Below are 18,748 nucleotides of genomic sequence, written 5' to 3'. Positions count from 1 at the left end.
AACCACTGTTTATAAAAAAAATAAATAAAAAGCAATTTTTTAAAACTGCTGTACCGAACCCGTACCGAACCGTGACTTCAAAACCGAGGGATGTACCGAACCGTCAGTTTTGTGTACCGTTACACCCACATGTGCACACAAACTCACACACACATACACCAACAGATCGGCGTGCACGTACACACTTACACACACACACACACACACACACACACACACACACACACACACACACACACACACACACACACACACACACACACACACACACACACACACACACACACACACACATCTGATCTGACAGACTGCTCTGTCTCAATCGGTCTCAATCGAGATGTGTTATGGGCTGCCCTCGTCAGTCTCCACAACAGGGGCTGAATCTGAAATTGCCCCCTAAACCCTCATTCACTATTCCCTACGTTAGTCCACTAATATAGTCCACTTGAAGGAGTGAATGAAAACGAGTGTGTGAATTCGTACAGCTGTTGTGTGTACATCGGCTGTACACTTATTGCGGTGCATTGTGAGATTGAATGAGTGCACTCAATAGCGTCCACTATGGTTTCGGACACCACTACAAATGGCTGTCCCTTCAAATAATGCCCTATTTGAGGGTTTAGGGGGAGATTTCGGATTCAGCCAGGGAGAGAGCTGGCCTGCCGAGTCAGAACCAGGTGATAAACTAGGCAAGTCAACCTCATGTATAACTTTACAGCATTACATTCTACCTCATCGACCTAGAACGCAAACAAAAGGGCGCCGCCAATTGTCCAAATATATAATAGATTTTTTTAAATAACGTGGATCTTTCATGGGTTTTCTACTACATATTTCACTAAGAGACATAATTTATGTTATATTAAGCCATACTTAACACCATGGGATCCCTTTAATATCATGTTCCATGAAGATATTTAGTAAATGTCCTACTGTAAATATATCATAAATGTATAATTAGTAGTAATATGCATTGCTAAGGACTTCATTTGGACAACTTAAAAGGAGATTTTCTCAATATTTAGATTTTTTTGTACCCTCAGATTCCAGATGTTCAAATAGTTCAGCCAAATATTGTCCTAACAAACCACACCAATGGAAATATTATTTATGATATACTTATTTATCAGCTTTCAGATGATCTCAATTTCAGAAAATTGACCCTTATGACTGGTTTTGTTGTCCAGGGTCAAAAAATAGTGTGTTAAAAAGTAACCTTTGTATCATTTATAACTTTTTTCCAGTGTATCAATGGATGGGAGGACATATTCATATCCTTATGCCGTTCTTCCTCAATAGTGTCATTGAACGCACACATTTCTATGATTTAAGCCCATCCTAAAGACACAACACGTGTGGTAAAATGAAGAGGAAACTTCTCAGACCGCAGGAAGTGTTGGACGGTGGCAGCTGTGTTTGTGTCTGGAAACCCCCCAGATCTCTTTCTCCCAGCTCTGGGCCAGAGATGTTGGTGGCGTTTACATGCCCCCTGCTCCTCACCTATTGACTTACTTTATTAAATAAACGCCCCTGAAATCCTTCCACCAAAGCGAGTCTTTATAGGATTAGACGTGCTCAAACAGCCCTCCATCAGAGGGATCTACACGGAAACGTCCCTACCCCCTTCTTCGGTCGGGATGGAGCACCACTGGTCATTGGCGTCACCAAATGAAGAACTAATAGACACATCTACAGCTGTGACCGCCGGACTTTCCACCAATGACATGCTTTGCACATGCTGCCATAGGCCCGTCCGCCCCTCACCATTTAAAACCTGCCCACCAACACACAACCCGACCAAAGATCGGCTCTACACCTGCGGAAGAGAGTGAACACTGCTTTATGGATGTGGATTATATTGGAATAAATAAAGACGAAGGAATCGATTTGTGAGGACATCAGACTCTCTTGTGCTCAAGAGCTCCTGTTAAACTCTGAAGACTGAGGTAAAAACTCATGGTTATGTAACGAATTACTATATTTCATAACTGTAGTCCTGCATCATTGTCTTTTTAGAAGCATATCTCGCATACTTTGAGATTTTCTGTTAAATGTTGCTAACAGGAAACGTTCTCTCAAAGGTTCTCTCAAAGACTACAAAAAATGCTTTTTTATTTTAGTATTTTTGTCTTGTTTCCAGTCCAAATATCTAAACATTCTTACATTAAGATGCTTTTACTAGATATGTAAAATGACATAAGATATTTTTTCTTGTTTTTCTAGGAAAATACAATCAAAATGAAATGAGTTTTTGCTTAAAAGAAGTGAAATGATCGGCCAATGTTTGGGACAGAAACAAGATTTCAAACAAAAACTCGATTTTTTTTTTTATCCCATTGGCGGATCATTTTGCTTGTTTTGCTCATTTCATTTTGATTGTATTTTTCAGAAAACAAGAAAAAATGTCTTGCTTGTCTAGTAAATGCATCTTAATGTAAGAATTTTTAGATGTTTAAACTGGAAACAAGACAAAAATACTAAATAAGAGAAGCATTCTTTGCAATGCAAACGTTCTTCCAGTAACGTTAATATAACATTTGTTTAACCCTCTGGTGCTCTTCGGGCATTTCTGACCGGAAATTTTTCTGTTTTGAAATGTTAAAAATCACAGCGTCATCAGAATGATATGAAACTTGGTGACTTTTCTAGCATTAGGTATGTAAGCACAAAAAAATTGGGGTCATGATTCGAGCATGCTAATTGGTCGTAAAAAAAAAAAGTAACGTTCATTGTCTTCTGTCATAAATGAGCGAACATAGGAAATGAATGGAAAATCTGCAAAAACACAAAAATGCACTGAATATTTGTGTGTACAATCTACAAATCGGCCACGATGCTGAAAAAAAGTACACAGCAGTAAAAGGGTGACACTCTAAAACATCAAGAGTGTGATATTGACACATCCACACACACACACACACACACACACACACACACTTACTGACACACACCTATGAAAAACTGAACCTATGAACCGCATTTGGAATTTAAAAAATCACAGCTTCATCAGAATAATATGACTTTTCTAGCATTGGGTATGAAAACACACAAAAAAATTGAGGACATGATTCGAGCATGCTAAGGGGTCGTAAAAAAAATACTCCCACTTGTGCTCTTTGGTCAAAAATAACACCATAGGAAATTAATGGGAAATTTGAAAAAAACACAAATTCACAGAAAAAAATCTATATTTCTAACTAACAAAAAAAATCTAAAACTTTATAATAAATAGTCTTTGAGATTTTTTAAATATATATTCAAATCCATCAACAACAAAAAAATCATTAAATGTGTTCAAAACAGAACTAGGGAATTCTCAAGCCTCTCCATAGAGACCTCTAGTGGTCACACACATGGTTGCATGATTTCTTAAATAATTCCAAAAGAGGGCGCTAATCTGCCTTCAAAAAAATTTGTTTTGAAGGCCTAGTCTCTATTTTAACCTGAAATACTGCAATCATTTTACCAAAAAAAGTGTATAATTTTCAGTGGCAAAAATAGACCATAATTATTGCATAAATATAAAAAAATACCATCAAATCATCTCAAAATACAAAATTAAAAAGAAAAAAATATTATTGAAGAAAAATAAATTGCATTGGTTTTACTGGGGTGGAGGAAGTTAAATTTTTAGGTGTCCAGTCACTTATGACCGGGAACACGACCAATGAAACCCCTAAAGGAAGAGCACCAGAGGGTTTAAGTTATGGTTTTTCAATAATGTTATTACAAAATCAACATTCATTAGCCCTATTGTGACGGTAATTCTTCAGCGGTTCTTCACCGGTTCTTCAGCAGTTCTTCAGCAGTTCTTCAGTGGTTCTTCACCGGTTCTTCAGTGGTTCTTCACCGGTTATTCAGCAGTTCTTCAGTGGTTCTTCACCGGTTCTTCACCGGTTCTTCACCGGTTCTTCACCGGTTCTTCAGTGGTTCTTCACCGGTTATTCAGCGGTTCTTCAGTGGTTCTTCACCGGTTCTTCAGTGGTTCTTCACCGGTTCTTCAGTGGTTCTTCAGTGGTTCTTCACTGGTTCTTCAGCAGTTCTTCACCGGTTCTTCAGTGGTTCTTCACCGGTTCTTCAGTGGTTCTTCAGTGGTTCTTCACTGGTTCTTCAGCAGTTCTTCACTGGTTCTTCAGCGGTTCTTCACCGGTTCTTCACCGGTTCTTCAGCAGTTCTTCACTGGTTCTTCACCGGTTCTTCACCGGTTCTTCACCGGTTCTTTGGGATGACTGAGGTGCTCTATAGCACCGCTACCATATACAATTCAATTCAATTCAAATTTTATTTATAAAGCACATTTAAAATCGACCTTAGTTGGCCAAAGTGCTGTACAAAGAGAAGATAAATGCCTAAGAACACATACAAATGACAAAGAATTAAAAGCACAAGAAAAAAGATGTGTTTTTAACATGGATACTGCGTTGCAGGCGAGATCGTGGTACCACCAAAAGATGACCATTTTCAATTCAATTCAATTCAAATTTATTTGTATAGCGCTTTTCACAATACACATTGTTTCAAAGCAGCTTCACAGAAAGTGCATTTCATAAATGTACATTGAAAAATGTTAGAAAAGAGAATGTTAAAGAAAAAATGTTAGGATAAGTTAATCAATCATGTATTATTTTAGGCCATAACAACGCTGGCGTTGAGTCGTCTCTTCACAGGCGTCGAGTCGTCTCATCACAGGTGTCGGGGCATCTGAAGTCTCCATCAGAGGCTGGATACAAACTGGAGCTGACGAACTAGTTACCTCGGGACTAGTGTCCCGAGATAACAACAGAAAAGCAGATGGGAAATAATTAGCATAGCTGCTGTTCAGAATATTAATGCTGTTGGTGCGATTTAACTGTAGTATAAAACTTAATTATAATGTGAATGCTTGGCTAAAGAGATGCGTCTTTAATCTAGTTTTAAACTGGGACAGCGAGTCTGAACCTCGAACAATATCCGGAAGACTATTCCAGAGTTTAGGAGCTAAATGTGAAAAAGCCCTCCCTCCTTTAGTGGACTTAGATATCCTAGGAATGACCAGAAGCCTCGAGTTTAGTGATCTTAAAGAGCGCGATGGATTGTAGGGCGATAAAAGATCAGTTAAATACACTGGAGCTAACCCATTTAGGGCTTTATAGGTCAGTAGCAATACTTTGTAATTGATACGGAACTTAATAGGTAACCAGTGTAGGGATGATAAAATTGGTGTTATATGATCATATTTTCTTGACCTAGTAAGCACTCTAGCAGCTGCGTTTTGGACTAACTGCAGTTTGTTTATCGATGATGCAGGAAAACCAGCTAATAAAGCATTACAGTAATCTAGTCTCGAGGTCATGAATGCATGAACTAACTTTTCTGCATCAGAAATAGATAGCATGTTACGTAGCTTGGCAATGTTTCTAAGGTGGAAAAATGCCGTTTTTGTAACATATGAAATATGACTTTCGAAAGATAAGTTGCGGTCTAATATAACACCCAGGTCTCTTACTGTAGTGGATAAAGCGACAGGACATCCTTCCAAGTTAAAGTTGTATTGTGAGAGGTTTTGTGGGCAGTTTTTTGGACCAATAAGTAACACCTCCGTTTTATCTGAATTTAATAGCAGAAAATTACACGTCATCCAGTGTTTAATATCATCAACACACGCTGTCAGTTTAGATAATTTAGCGTTTTCATCTGGTCGTGATGAAATATATAATTGAGTGTCATCAGCATAACAGTGGAAATTAATTCCATGTTTTCTTATAATATTACCAAGTGGCAGCATATATATTGAGAATAGCAGAGGGCCTAGCACGGATCCTTGCGGCACCCCATAGTCTACTGATGTTATCTTTGATTTTTCCCCATTTAGACAGACAAAATGGTAGCGGTCTGATAAATACGATCTAAACCAGTTTAATGCCTGTCCCTGAACACCAGTGTAATTTTGAAGTCGATCTAATAGTATTTTATGATCTATAGTATCGAACGCAGCACTAAGATCAAGTAGAACTAGTATTGAGATACAGCCTTGGTCAGAAGCTAGAAGTAAATCATTTGTGATTTTAACGAGTGCAGTTTCTGTGCTATGATGCGGCCTGAATCCTGATTGAAATTTTTCATAGATATCATTTTCTTGCAAGAAAGAGCACAATTGAGCGGACACAAATTTTTCTAGTATTTTAGACATGAATGGAAGATTTGATATTGGTCTGTAATTTGCTAGGTTATTATGATCTAATTGTGGCTTCTTAATGAGAGGCTTTATGACTGCCAACTTGAATATTCTTGGAACATGACCTAAAGATAAAGACGAGTTAATAATATTGAGAAGAGGCTCTTCCACTACAGGTAACAACTCTTTCAGTAGTTTAGTGGGTATTGGATCTAATAAACATGTTGTTGGTTTAGATGCAATGATAAGTTTATTTAGCTCTTCCTGTCCTATAGTTGTAAAGCAGTGTAGTAGTTCTTGAGGGGCGATAATTGCGGTTGAATCATAAGACATCATTAATGATTGTACGTTTACAATTTTGTTTCTGATGCTTTCTATTTTGTCAGCGAAGAAGTTCATAAAATCATTACTACTAAACTGTAACGGAATATTTTGTTCAGGCGATGCTTGTTTATTTGTTAGTCTAGCCACAGTGTTAAATAAAAACCTTGGGTTATTTTGGTTATTTTCTATTAGTTTGCGGAGATGCTCAGCCCTGGCTGCTTTTAGGGCCTTTTTATAACGTGACATACTTTCTTTCCATGCGATTCTAAAGACCTCTAAATTAGTATGTTTCCATTTACGCTCTAAGTTACGAGTTTCTCTCTTGATAACATGTGTAGCACTGTTGTACCATGGTGCTTTAGTTTTCTCTCTAACCTTTTTTAATCTAATTGGTGCTACAATTTCTAATGTACTAGAGAAAATGGTGCTCATACTGCTAGTCATTTCCTCTAGTTCATCTGTTTGTTTGGGTTCACTGAGCAGCTGAGCCAGATCAGGTAAGGTATTTGAGAATCTATCTATAGTGGTTGGAAGGATTGTTCTGCCTGGTCGATAACGTGGCGCAACATGACAGATTTCAGCAGTACGCAGTATGCAAGTTACCATGTAATGGTCAGTGACATCATCACTTTGTGGTATAATATCTATATCGGTTGGGTTGGTTCCATGTGATATAATTAAATCTAGTGTGTGATTAAGACGATGAGTGGGACCAGTGACGTTTTGCTTGACCCCAAAGGAATTTAATAGATCTGTAAACGCAGCCCCTAACGCGTCATTTGTGTTATCTACGTGTATGTTAAAATCTCCAACAATTAATGCTTTATCGACGTTGACCAATAGATCTGAGAGAAAGTCTGCAAACTCTTTTAGGAAAGCAGCATAGGGCCCTGGAGGTCTATATACAGTAGCTAAGGCTAGAGATAATACAGATTTCTTTCTTACATCTAATAGCGTGACATTTAGCACTAGTACTTCAAATGAATTAAACCTGTGACCTGTTTTCTGGGTAACATTAAGAATATCTCTATATATTGTTGCAACACCGCCGCCACGACCAATCAGACGGGGCTCATGCTTATAACAGTATCCTGGCGGAGTAGACTCATTTAGACCGAAATAATCATTTGGCTTAAGCCAGGTTTCAGTAAGGCAAAGTACATCGAAACTATTATCTGTGACCATTTCATTTACAATAACCGCCTTAGGTGTGAGCGATCTAATGTTTAGAAGACCTAGTTTTAGAAATTGTTTTTGTTCACTAATATTGAGATTTTCTGGTTTAATCACAATTAGATTTTTCCTAGATCCTACAGTAGATTTAATGTTTGACCTCACTAAACGAGGAATAGACACAGTTTCTATATAATGTTCTACATTGGTACTTATGTCAATTAAGTTAGTACAAAATTGGTTTTGTTCACTAATATTGAGATTTTCTGGTTTAATCACAATTAGATTTTTCCTAGATCTTACAGTAGATGTAATGTTTGACCTCACTAAACGAGGAATAGACACAGTTTCTATATAATGTTCTACACAGTTATGTTCAGACACAGTTTCTATATAATGTTCTACATTGGTACTTATGTCAATTAAGTTAGGACAGCAAATACTGTTATTTGGACTTTGACTTACTAGTCATATGATGGTGTGCAGCGCTCTCGAGATGTTGTCCGACAGAAGAGCCGCTCCGATTCTGCTGGGGTGAAGGCCATCAGGACGGAAGAGCCTAGGTCGCTCCCAAAACAGATTCCAATTATTTACAAAGAGCAGCTTCTGTTCATTACACCATGACATTAACCATTCATTTAGAGCAAATAATCTTTTGCTCTAAATGAATCATTTTGGGATCTAAGAGATCTTGAAGGATTGTACGTAGTAATCAGGTCGGAGAGGTATTTAGGGGCTAAATTATTGAGAGCTTTATAAACGAATAACAAAATCTTGTAGTCAATACGGTATCGGACTGGCAGCCAGTGCAAAGAACGTAAAATTGAATTACAGTAGAATTACAGTAATCAAGTCGAGTTGATATAAAAGCATGAATTACTGTTTCGAAACTTTTCCTGCTTAAGAAAGGTTTGGCTTTAGCTAATCGGCGAAAATGATAAAAAAAAACTGGTACTAACGAAGATGTTGATTTGTTTTTCTTATTTAAGACCATTATCCAGGTGAAATCCTAGATCTTTAACGTTGAAAGTAAGATAAGGAGTTAGAGTGCTGACGTCTATTGAGTCTTTGTCTGGGTGCTCTTTTGGCCCAAATTGAATGATTTGGGTTTTATCGTCGTTAAGTAGCATTAAATTATTTGTAAGCCACAATTTGAGTTCATGCAGGCAAGCTTACAATCTCTTGTATGCTGAGTTAGTATACAGAACCTGTTAAGCCCCTGTATGGTTCTTCAGTGGTTCTTCAGCATTTCTTCAGCGGTTCTTCAGTGTTTTTTCAGCATTTCTTCAGCGGTTCTTCAGCGGTTCTTCAATGTTTTTTCAGCATTTCTTCAGCGGTTCTTCAGCGGTTCTTCAGTGGTTCTTCAGTGGTTCTTCAGTGGTTCTTCAGCGGTTCTTCAGTGGTTCTTCAGCGGTTCTTCAGTGGTTCTTCAGCGGTTCTTCAGTGGTTCTTCAGCGGTTCTTAAGCGGTCCTTCAGCGGTTCTTCAGTGGTTTTTCAGCTGTTCTTCAGCGGTTCTTCAGCGGTTCTTAAGCGGTTCTTCAGCGGTTCTTCAGCGGTTCTTCAGCGGTTCTTCAGCGGTTCTTCAGTGGTTCTTCAGTGGTTCTTCAGCGGTTCTTCAGCGGTTCTTCAGTGTTTCTTTGGGGTGGTAAAGTGCTATATAGCACCACTGCCGTACAAACAACCTTTTAAGCCCCCTTATGCCCCTTTTTCACCAGAATGAACCGGTGCTAGTGCCAGTTCTGAGTTGGTTCCACTGATGAGCCTTCTAAGAACTGGTTTGCCTTTCCACATGCGAGAGCCACCTCAGAGCCAGTCTTACGTCACTGTATACGTCTCATCTTTCTCAGCAACGCTAGCGAGGCAGCGGGAAACACACACACACACCAGGCAGACCGATCCGCGTATGATATCAAAATACAGCATTCAAAAGTATAAGGAGTCGTGTGCTCTCGCTGTACTTTGATGTCATATGGCGATCGGTCTGCACAGCACCGCTGCATCTCGAACAAGCCTTCCATCAACAATGCCGAACGTTGCGTTACTGATGCACATGGCTTTATGATCCTACATCGGCATTAAAACACAGCGAATCCAACGCATTCGTGCAGATCGCTGTAATCTGTATAGACGGAGATTACAATCGAGCCGCTATTAGCTCCATTAGCTGCTCTTTCAAAAATGGCGGTCACAAGTTTGCGTTCATCTTATTGGTCACGGTAACTCCGCCCCTGATGCAAGCGGTTCTTACTTCTAGCACTGCCTTGGTGGAAAAGGGGTATGGCTCTTCAGCGGTTCTTCAGTGGTTCTTTGGGTTGGTAAAGGTGCTATATAGCACCACTGCCGTACGGAAAACCTTTTAAGCCACTTTAAAGGTTCTTTACAAGCCAAAGAACCACTGTTGGTGCTGTTTAGCACCATTTTTTATGAAGAAATAAAATGCGATATGGCACCTCTTATGGATTGTACAGCACCATTTGACAAAGGAGCACCTTTAAAGATATGGTGCTATATGGCATCAAAAGTGGTTCCCCTATGATTACGAGCCAAGAACCACTTTTAGTGCCATATAGCACCTTTTTTTGTGCTTGATTAACCAAGTTTTTTTTAAACTGTATGTTTTGAACGTTCAGAGGACCTTCAGAAATAACATTTTTATAACTTAATGGGAACATTAGGAAAATGACATAACATATTTTTGTATTTTTCGCTGACAAATATTTGGTCAAACAAGTCATGAAATCTCCAATATAATTACGGGAATGATCAAAACGTGACACAAAACGGATTTTAAAATGGATTATATAAAAATGTATCTTTTCTTATAATTGTCTTTTTAATACAGAGCTTTTAATCATGTCAAGATACTGTGATTATAAATGTATTTACTGTATTGTTTAGGAAATAATGACTGCTTTCTTTAATTGGAGTTTTTAGGCTGATGGTGAAGAACAATGAAGGTTCTGCTGGTGTGTCTTCTGAGGCTTAATCTGGTCGTGGTCATGGGGTGAGATATTTTACTACAGCCTAACTCAAGTTTTATTAAACCTAGGGTTAGTGCTTTAAACAAAGCCGTAACCCTGAGACACAGTAGAAGTCTAGCTTTGTCACCGATCAGCCTTCTTTGACCCTTGACCTCAGGCTCTGGTGTGAACACACGGTGGAGGAGAGGGTGGAGAGGATGTTGTCGCCCCGTGTGCAGCGAGAGGTGGACTGTTCCGCGGTGTATCAGTACAACACACAGGGCTGGAGGCTGGATGTGGACCGAATGCGGCACGAGCACGGGGGAGATGACGGCATCGCCCTTTACTACAAGGGACAGGGACCTAAAGCATCCTGTTACATATTCAAGTGAGCAAAACATCATACCCCAGCTATTCTGACAGATCACACCATGGGCGTATTTCCACTTTTCTAATATTTTCTTCATTATTATTGAAAATAAATGCCTTTCTGATCTGATATATGTGATTGGAAAAGGGAGTAGAGTTAGCTCGGCAAAAGGTGGATTTGAACCGCGGGTCGATTTGCATAAAAACTTAATGTCATGTGTCTTACCCCTACACTACTGCCACTGTCAAAGACATGGTGATTTCCGTAAACTTGTCTCGTCCAACCAGATGTTAAGTATTTGTATTTAATGTAAATGGCATCTACTTCAGTCAAAATTTTCTGAGAGAGGACCCACCCACATTTTTTTTTGCTTCTGACGCCCATGGATCACACATTCATATTTCAAACATATGTATTAATATTAGGCTTGTGAATTGCTTTTTTTTACTTAATAAACTGAGTTCTATTGGTGTAACCCAATGGTTCCCAAACAGGAGAGTGACTTATATTATTTGAAATAAGACAAAATGAGCTTTAAAACAAGCTAAAGCAACTAAAATCAAGGTGAAAAGGGAAATCATATTTCTCATTTTAAGTTGTTCCCTCAAAAATCATTGTTAGTTGTCTTGGAAAAACCTGGGGATGAAATTTTGGCCGATATATTGATAATTCTTTATATTTGAAAGCCGATAACGATATATTGATGCATCCCTAATTGGTGTATACATATACACCGATCAGGCATAACATTATGACCGGTAAAGTGAAAAACACTGATGATCTCCTGTTAGTGGGTGGGGTATATTAGGCAGCAAGTGAACATTTTGTCCTCAGAGTTGATGTGTTAGAAGCAGGAAAAATGGGCAAGCGTAAGGATTTGAGCGAGTTTGACAAGGGCCAGATTGTGACGGCTAGACGACTGGGTCAGAGCATCTCCAGAACTGCAGCTCTTGTGGGGTGTTCCCAGTCTGCAGTGGTCAGTCTCTATCAAAAGTGCTCCAAGGAAGGACCAGTGGAGAACTGGCCACAGGGTCATGAAGGACCAGTGGAGAACCGGCCACAGGGTCATGGAGGACCAGTGGAGAACCGGCCACAGGGTCATGAAGGACCAGTGGAGAACCGGCCACAGGGTCATGAAGGACCAGTGGAGAACCGGCCACAGGGTCATGAAGGACCAGTGGAGAACCGGCCACAGGGTCATGAAGGACCAGTGGAGAACCGGCCACAGGGTCATGAAGGACCAGTGGAGAACCGGCCACAGGGTCATGAAGGAACAGTGGAGAACCGGCCACAGGGTCATGGAGGACCAGTGGAGAACCGGCCACAGGGTCATGGAGGACCAGTGGAGAACCAGCCACAGGGTCATGAAGGACCACTGGAGAACCGGCCACAGGGTCATGAAGGACCAGTGGAGAACCGGCCACAGGGTCATGGAGGACCAGTGGAGAACCGGCCACAGGGTCATGGAGGACCAGTGGAGAACCAGCCACAGGGTCATGAAGGACCAGTGGAGAACCGGCCACAGGGTCATGGAGGACCAGTGGAGAACCGGCCACAGGGTCATGAAGGACCAGTGGAGAACCGGCCACAGGGTCATGAAGGACCAGTGGAGAACCGGCCACAGGGTCATGAAGGAACAGTGGAGAACCGGCCACAGGGTCATGAAGAACCAGTGGAGAACCGGCCACAGGGTCATGAAGGACCAGTGGAGAACCGGCCACAGGGTCATGAAGACCAGTGGAGAACCGGCCACAGGGTCATGGAGGACCAGTGGAGAACCGGCCACAGGGTCATGAAGGACCAGTGGAGAACCGGCCACAGGGTCATGAAGGACCAGTGGAGAACCGGCCACAGGGTCATGAAGACCAGTGGAGAACCGGCCACAGGGTCATGAAGGAACAGTGGAGAACCGGCCACAGGGTCATGAAGGAACAGTGGAGAACCGGCCACAGGGTCATGGAGGACCAGTGGAGAACCGGCCACAGGGTCATGGAGGACCAGTGGAGAACCGGCCACAGGGTCATGGAGGACCAGTGGAGAACCGGCCACAGGGTCATGAAGGACCAGTGGAGAACCGGCCACAGGGTAATGGAGGACCAGTGGAGAACTGGCCACAGGGTCATGAAGGACCAGTGGAGAACCGGCCACAGGGTCATGGAGGACCAGTGGAGAACCGGCCACAGGGTCATGGAGGACCAGTGGAGAACCGGCCACAGGGTCATGAAGGACCAGTGGAGAACCGGCCACAGGGTAATGGAGGACCAGTGGAGAACTGGCCACAGGGTCATGAAGGACCAGTGGAGAACCGGCCACAGGGTCATGGAGGACCAGTGGAGAACCGGCCACAGGGTCATGGAGGACCAGTGGAGAACCGGCCACAGGGTCATGGAGGACCATTGGAGAACCGGCCACAGGGTCATGAAGAACCAGTGGAGAACCGGCCAAAGGGGAATGGGCGGCCGAGGCTCATTGATGCCCGTGTGGTCCGATGAAACAGACGAGCTACTGGAGCTCAAACTGCTCAAGAAGTTAATGCTGGTTCTGATAGAAAGGGGTCAGGATACACAGAGCATCTCAGTTTGTTGTGTATGGGGCGGCACAGCCGCTGACCGGTGCCCATGCTGACCCCTGACCCCGCCCAAAGCACCAATAGTGGCCCGTGAGCATCAGAACTGGACCACGGAGCAATGGAAGAAGGCGGCCTGGTCTGATGATCACGTGTTCTTCTACATCTCGTGGATGGCCGGGTGTGTGTGCGTGGCTTACCTGGGGAACACATGGCACCAGGTGCACTATGGGAAGAAGGCGTGACGGCGGTGATGCGTTGGGCAATGTTCTGCTGGGAAATCTTGGGTCCTCCATCATGTGGATGTTACTTTGACACATCCCACCTACCTAAGCATTGTTGAGCCCATGTCCAGCCTTTCATGTAAACGGTATTCCCTGGTGGCTGTGTCTCTTTTATCAGGATTGCTGGAATTTGATTTCTCAATTCATAACCCCTTTAATTTATCAAATATTTAGTTGGATGAATCACACAGTCTGTGAATCATGAGTCAAAATCAAGTTGTAGTTAAACTAAAATTAAGAATATGTTTTATTGGTGCAAAATTACTTACAGTGCTATTTACATTTCAATGCATTATTAAATTGAGAAAAATGCACCACATATTTTTACTAAAGCATGTTTTGTGTGTGTCTTTGTCTCTCAGACCTCCAGACATTGAGACGGAGATGGTGAACCGGACGGTCAGACGGTGCTGTGAAGGCTGGGCCGGCCCTCACTGCTCACAGGGTGAGATCAGATGCTTTTCGGTCTTCGTATATTATCGGATATTGAGAATGTTGTTGAATATGTTATTACAGTTTTTCTCAGTCGCTTTGGTACATTTCTCCGATCAGAATTGAAATTCTCAAAGCGACCTGTTCAATCTTCACATCATTGTGTCACTTGTGCACATCAAAAAAGCAGTTTCTCATTTCTTTGAACAAGTTGCAAATGCTTGTGTACATCCATGCAAATGATTATGTACAATTCTCTGCTGTTTCCTACATTATCAGCTGCTTATGTCATGTTGATCAAAATGTATTATAATGGGTCTCTGTTGAATAGTCTCACCCCCACAACATTTAGGCATTAGTTCATAGCAGAAGTCTTTACATGCAAAATGTTTGAACAAGTTGTCATAAAATGTCAAGAATATTTCTATACATTTCCGTTAGACGTTCACATTTCTACTTTTGTTTTTCTGGGGGGTTTTCTCTTTGTGCTATGCAGTGCTGTCTTTTCCTTTCTGTATCGCAATGATATGGTCTGTCAACAAATTACAGTACAAACAGTAAAAGAGTAAATGTGAATCTTGTCCAGTCTCTTGCATTCAAACTCACACATACACTGAGGTGTAACCTACAATTTACAATAATTGTCATCAAAACTTTAGCCATATTTACATCAGAACATCCCTCCAGAGTACAGTTATATTGACAACATGACTAAGCAATTTGACTGTCTTATCCGTACACAATGACACAAGGACTGGTCATTCTGAGGGCACTGACATGTTCATTGACACAGAGATTTACTTCTGAGAGATGAACTAAGGATTTTGAGCAAGAGACTGGCTTTTGCAGGTAATCTATGGTGTTTTGCTATTTGTACGAATTGTTTTGAGAAATGCACTTACTGTTTTGCAAATGTCGAGGATGATTCGAGAAATGTACCAAAGCGACTGAGAAAAACTGTAATTATTTCTGTATGTAAAGAGAACTTCGTATTCATGCAGTTATGGTCATATGTATGTTCTCTGTTGATCTATGTGCAGCGGTGGGTGCCAGGGGTCAGTGTTTCTCCACCTGGACGTGTGAAGAGTTTCCTGGGGTTCATAACGCGTCGCTCATGGCGCTGGAGCAGTGCTGCAGTAACCTGTGGGGACTGAGCTGGAGAAACGCGTCCGATCAGACCTGTCTGTCATGCACATACACACTCCTGCCAGGTATTAGTGTTCACATGTACAAATATGCATCACATTACGTTTATTAGTTCATGTTAAATCTGTGTAATCCAAATGTATGGAAATGTTATATGGAATTCAAATACATATTTATAGTGTGTGTTTCTGTCTCTCTCCGCTCAGACGTCAGGTCTTCTCCTGTCATTCGCGGCGCCCGTGACCCGCAGGCGTCCGGCACCTGTATGAGCTGGGGCGGGACGCACTACCGCACCTTTGACCGGAAGCACTTCCACTTCCAGGGCAGCTGCACGTACCTACTGGCCTCATCCACTGACGGGACGTGGGCCGTATACACGAGTTCAGTCTGTGATGCTGTGGGACACTGTCGCAAGGTACGAACACCGACTCGCTGTGAGATTATATTCTCACAAACGCCCCTTAAAATCATTACTTTACTACTAGTTACAGCACCAAATAAACATGAATGAACATCAGAAGGAATGTTGAAAGATACAGAACAACTTATCGAAATCCATATCATTGGGGGTTCAAGAGAGTAGCGAAGCGCTGAAACTCTATTATTATTGTTACACTGCAAAAAATGCTTTTCTTACTTAGTATTTTTGTCTTGTTTTCAGTCCAAATATAAAAAAAATCTTACATTAAGAAGCATTTACTAGACAAGCAAAAGTTTTTGTCTTGTTTTGGGGGAAAATAACTAAAAATTAAGGGAGTTTTTTCTTAAAATAAGCAAAATAATATGCCAATGGGGTAAGCAAAATAATCTTGTTTTCTGTTTGAATGAAGATTATTTTGCTTACCCCATTGGCAGATAATTTTATCAACTTGAAATACAGGCACGGCGTTGAGAAATGGTGGACATGGGTTGTGTTTACACGTCTTTTTTGTTCAAATCTACTGTTAATGTGTGACAAAACGTAGTTTTAAGACTTTTTCAGGTGATAATGTAGTTGTTTAAAGCTCAAATCTGTGGTTTATTTATAAAGAGAGCGCCTATTTGAACTATTTGTGATCTGGCGTTTTGGGAGTTGTGAGCTCCAGTGGATCAGCGGCGCTCAATCGCTCATTAACCCCAGTGAGAGCAGCCTTTCCTCAGCCAGTCCTTCTTCCGCTGGCTCTGATGTCTCTGTGGCGTCTCCAGATATAATTCGTCTTGTGTAGATGTAACGGGTGATCTTTGGTCTCATGGATCTATAATTTGTTCCCTGGCAAATCGTTTAGGCAAAGTGAAGTTTCATTACTTTTTTATTTTTAGGCTATTTAACTTTACGTTAGCGTTGTAGCCGACTAGCACTGACTTTGAATGTTTGACTGAATTGTTTGCTTTATTTTGTGTAGCTTCTTATACCTTTTACTTATACTTTTGTATTATTGATCAAACATAAACTTGCATTTAACAAAAAGAGACTGGGTTGTGTTTCATGTCATTTAAAGTTATCACAGTGATAATCATATGCACATTTGTCTGAACCAGATATTAATATATGATTAATATAAACCAGATTTTCTCCTCATGTTTGTCACTACTTGAGCAAGCTCCTGATTAGTTAACGCGCCGTGAATATCATAGTTCAGAGTTTTCAACTCGGGCGATTCGTGCAAATCACGTGTCAGACGCTCAATTCGTGCCGTGTCATTCGCATGAATCGCGTCATTCACGTGAATTGCGTCATTCGCGCCACCTCATTCGCGCGAAATGAGCCGCAGAATAACTATTTGCGTCTTTGCATTGACTTAACATGTAAATGAGATGGTGGTCCAGTGGGTTAAACCATGGAACTGACACACAGAAGGTTGCTGGTTCGATCCCAGTGGTCACCACCAGTGTGTCCTTGAGCAAGGCACTTTACTCCATGTTGCTCCGGGGGGATTGTCCCTGTAATATGGGCACTGTAAGGCGCTTTGGATAAAAGGGTCTGCCAAATGCATAAATGTAAATATGCAGATTGATATATAAATCACTTGCGCGAATCGCATCATTTGCGTCCGGTGTGAACTCACCATTAGACTCCTGAATCCTTCCCGAGTCCAACGATACCAAACATGCCAGGTTTCGCCTTATGGTTTGTGCAGAGGTGTGAGTCCGATCGAGACGAAACCACCGTAGGAAATTCGAAAACATAGGTCGATAGCTAAACAATAATGCCCAAATGTCAACATTTTGATAGGAAGTGGCAAGAAAATCCAATCAATGTTGGCCATGGGTCATTTCTATGCTCTCATAAATATAAGTGTCTACATCTTCAAACCGAAATGAGATATTTACACCAAATTTGACACACATATGTATAGACACACTCACCTAACAAACGTTGTGGAGATTGTGCAAACGGTGGTGCTATAACTGTCAAAAAACATATTTTTTCTTAGTAAATTGTCTGTAAATGGTCTTCTCCATCCATGATCTAACTGGTTACATGCTTGCTAAATAAAACATCATATCTTTTAACGCATGTCCTTACAAGCCTTAAACGCTTGAACCCTGATAACCTGATAATGCATAGAAAAATAATATTTGATGTATTGTTGAATATATCTAGTCGTACTCTGAAAAGCATCATATTCAGAGGTAAAATGTTGACTTTGAGACCTGTAGCAGAGTTTCAGTTTTAGGCTGTACGTCTTTTTTGTTGACTCAAGGATTGGCCAATTCAAGAAAATTAGCAAGTTGTTCCATGTCATTATGAGCAGACGGCTGAACAACACAAATCGACATGTGTTTCTACAGCTGCTTTCTGTTGGTCATTGGATGAGAAATGAATGAAACCATCAAGCTTGCCAGGCGGCTCTCCTTGAACGTCAATGACACAGAACGTGTAATTGGTTTTGGGAGTTTGGGATCTTGTCATATTATGATATGATTGTGTTGTGCCGCGTTTAGTCAGTAATTGCACACAGGCGGTCGTCTTGGCTGCTGTTTATGTGAGTTGTTCTGTGTTTCAGGGTCTGCGGATGATGTTGGGTCTTGGCTTGGTCTCCATTCACAAAGGCAACATGACCATTAACGGTTTAGCACTACCGCAGGGCGAACCTCTCTTCCAGAACGGTATGACAAACACAGAGACGCTCTTACCATCTACTATAGGTTTTGTATTGCAGCTGTAAAACTCCAGTTTTCCCAGCTATATTTCAATAATCAATATGTTTACTCTGGCAGACGACAGATCGGGGCAGTTGCTTTTACTATTTACGTTATTGGCTAAGCATATGTATATATGTATTGTGTGTATGAAGTGTGTTTCTGGTGTGTTCAGGAGTCAGCGTTCACTGGCTGGGTGACTTTGTGTTTGTGGA

At 41.3% G+C, this 18,748-nt stretch overlaps 1 protein-coding gene across 1 annotated transcript in view; it reads left to right on the top strand.

Moving 5' to 3' along the window:
* Nucleotides 1-10,603: 10,603 nt before the first annotated feature.
* Nucleotides 10,604-18,748, top strand: part of sspo (SCO-spondin) — a gene marked incomplete at both ends in the record, with an annotated part of 194,732 nt that continues 186,587 nt past the window's right edge. The window contains 7 exon segments of the mRNA XM_079806852.1: nucleotides 10,604-10,656; nucleotides 10,791-11,000; nucleotides 14,195-14,277; nucleotides 15,305-15,475; nucleotides 15,617-15,825; nucleotides 18,398-18,500; nucleotides 18,709-18,748. The exon segment at nucleotides 18,709-18,748 is cut by the window's right edge and continues 119 nt beyond it. Of these exon segments, the coding sequence (XP_079662978.1) occupies nucleotides 10,604-10,656; nucleotides 10,791-11,000; nucleotides 14,195-14,277; nucleotides 15,305-15,475; nucleotides 15,617-15,825; nucleotides 18,398-18,500; nucleotides 18,709-18,748 (869 nt within the window).

The sequence above is a fragment of the Gobio gobio genome, assembly GCF_949357685.1.
Source record: "Gobio gobio genome assembly, chromosome: 23".
Classification (NCBI taxonomy): Eukaryota; Metazoa; Chordata; class Actinopteri; order Cypriniformes; family Gobionidae; genus Gobio; species Gobio gobio.
The sequence above is the reverse complement of the archived record's forward strand: the minus strand, read 5'-3'. Positions and strand labels throughout refer to the sequence as shown.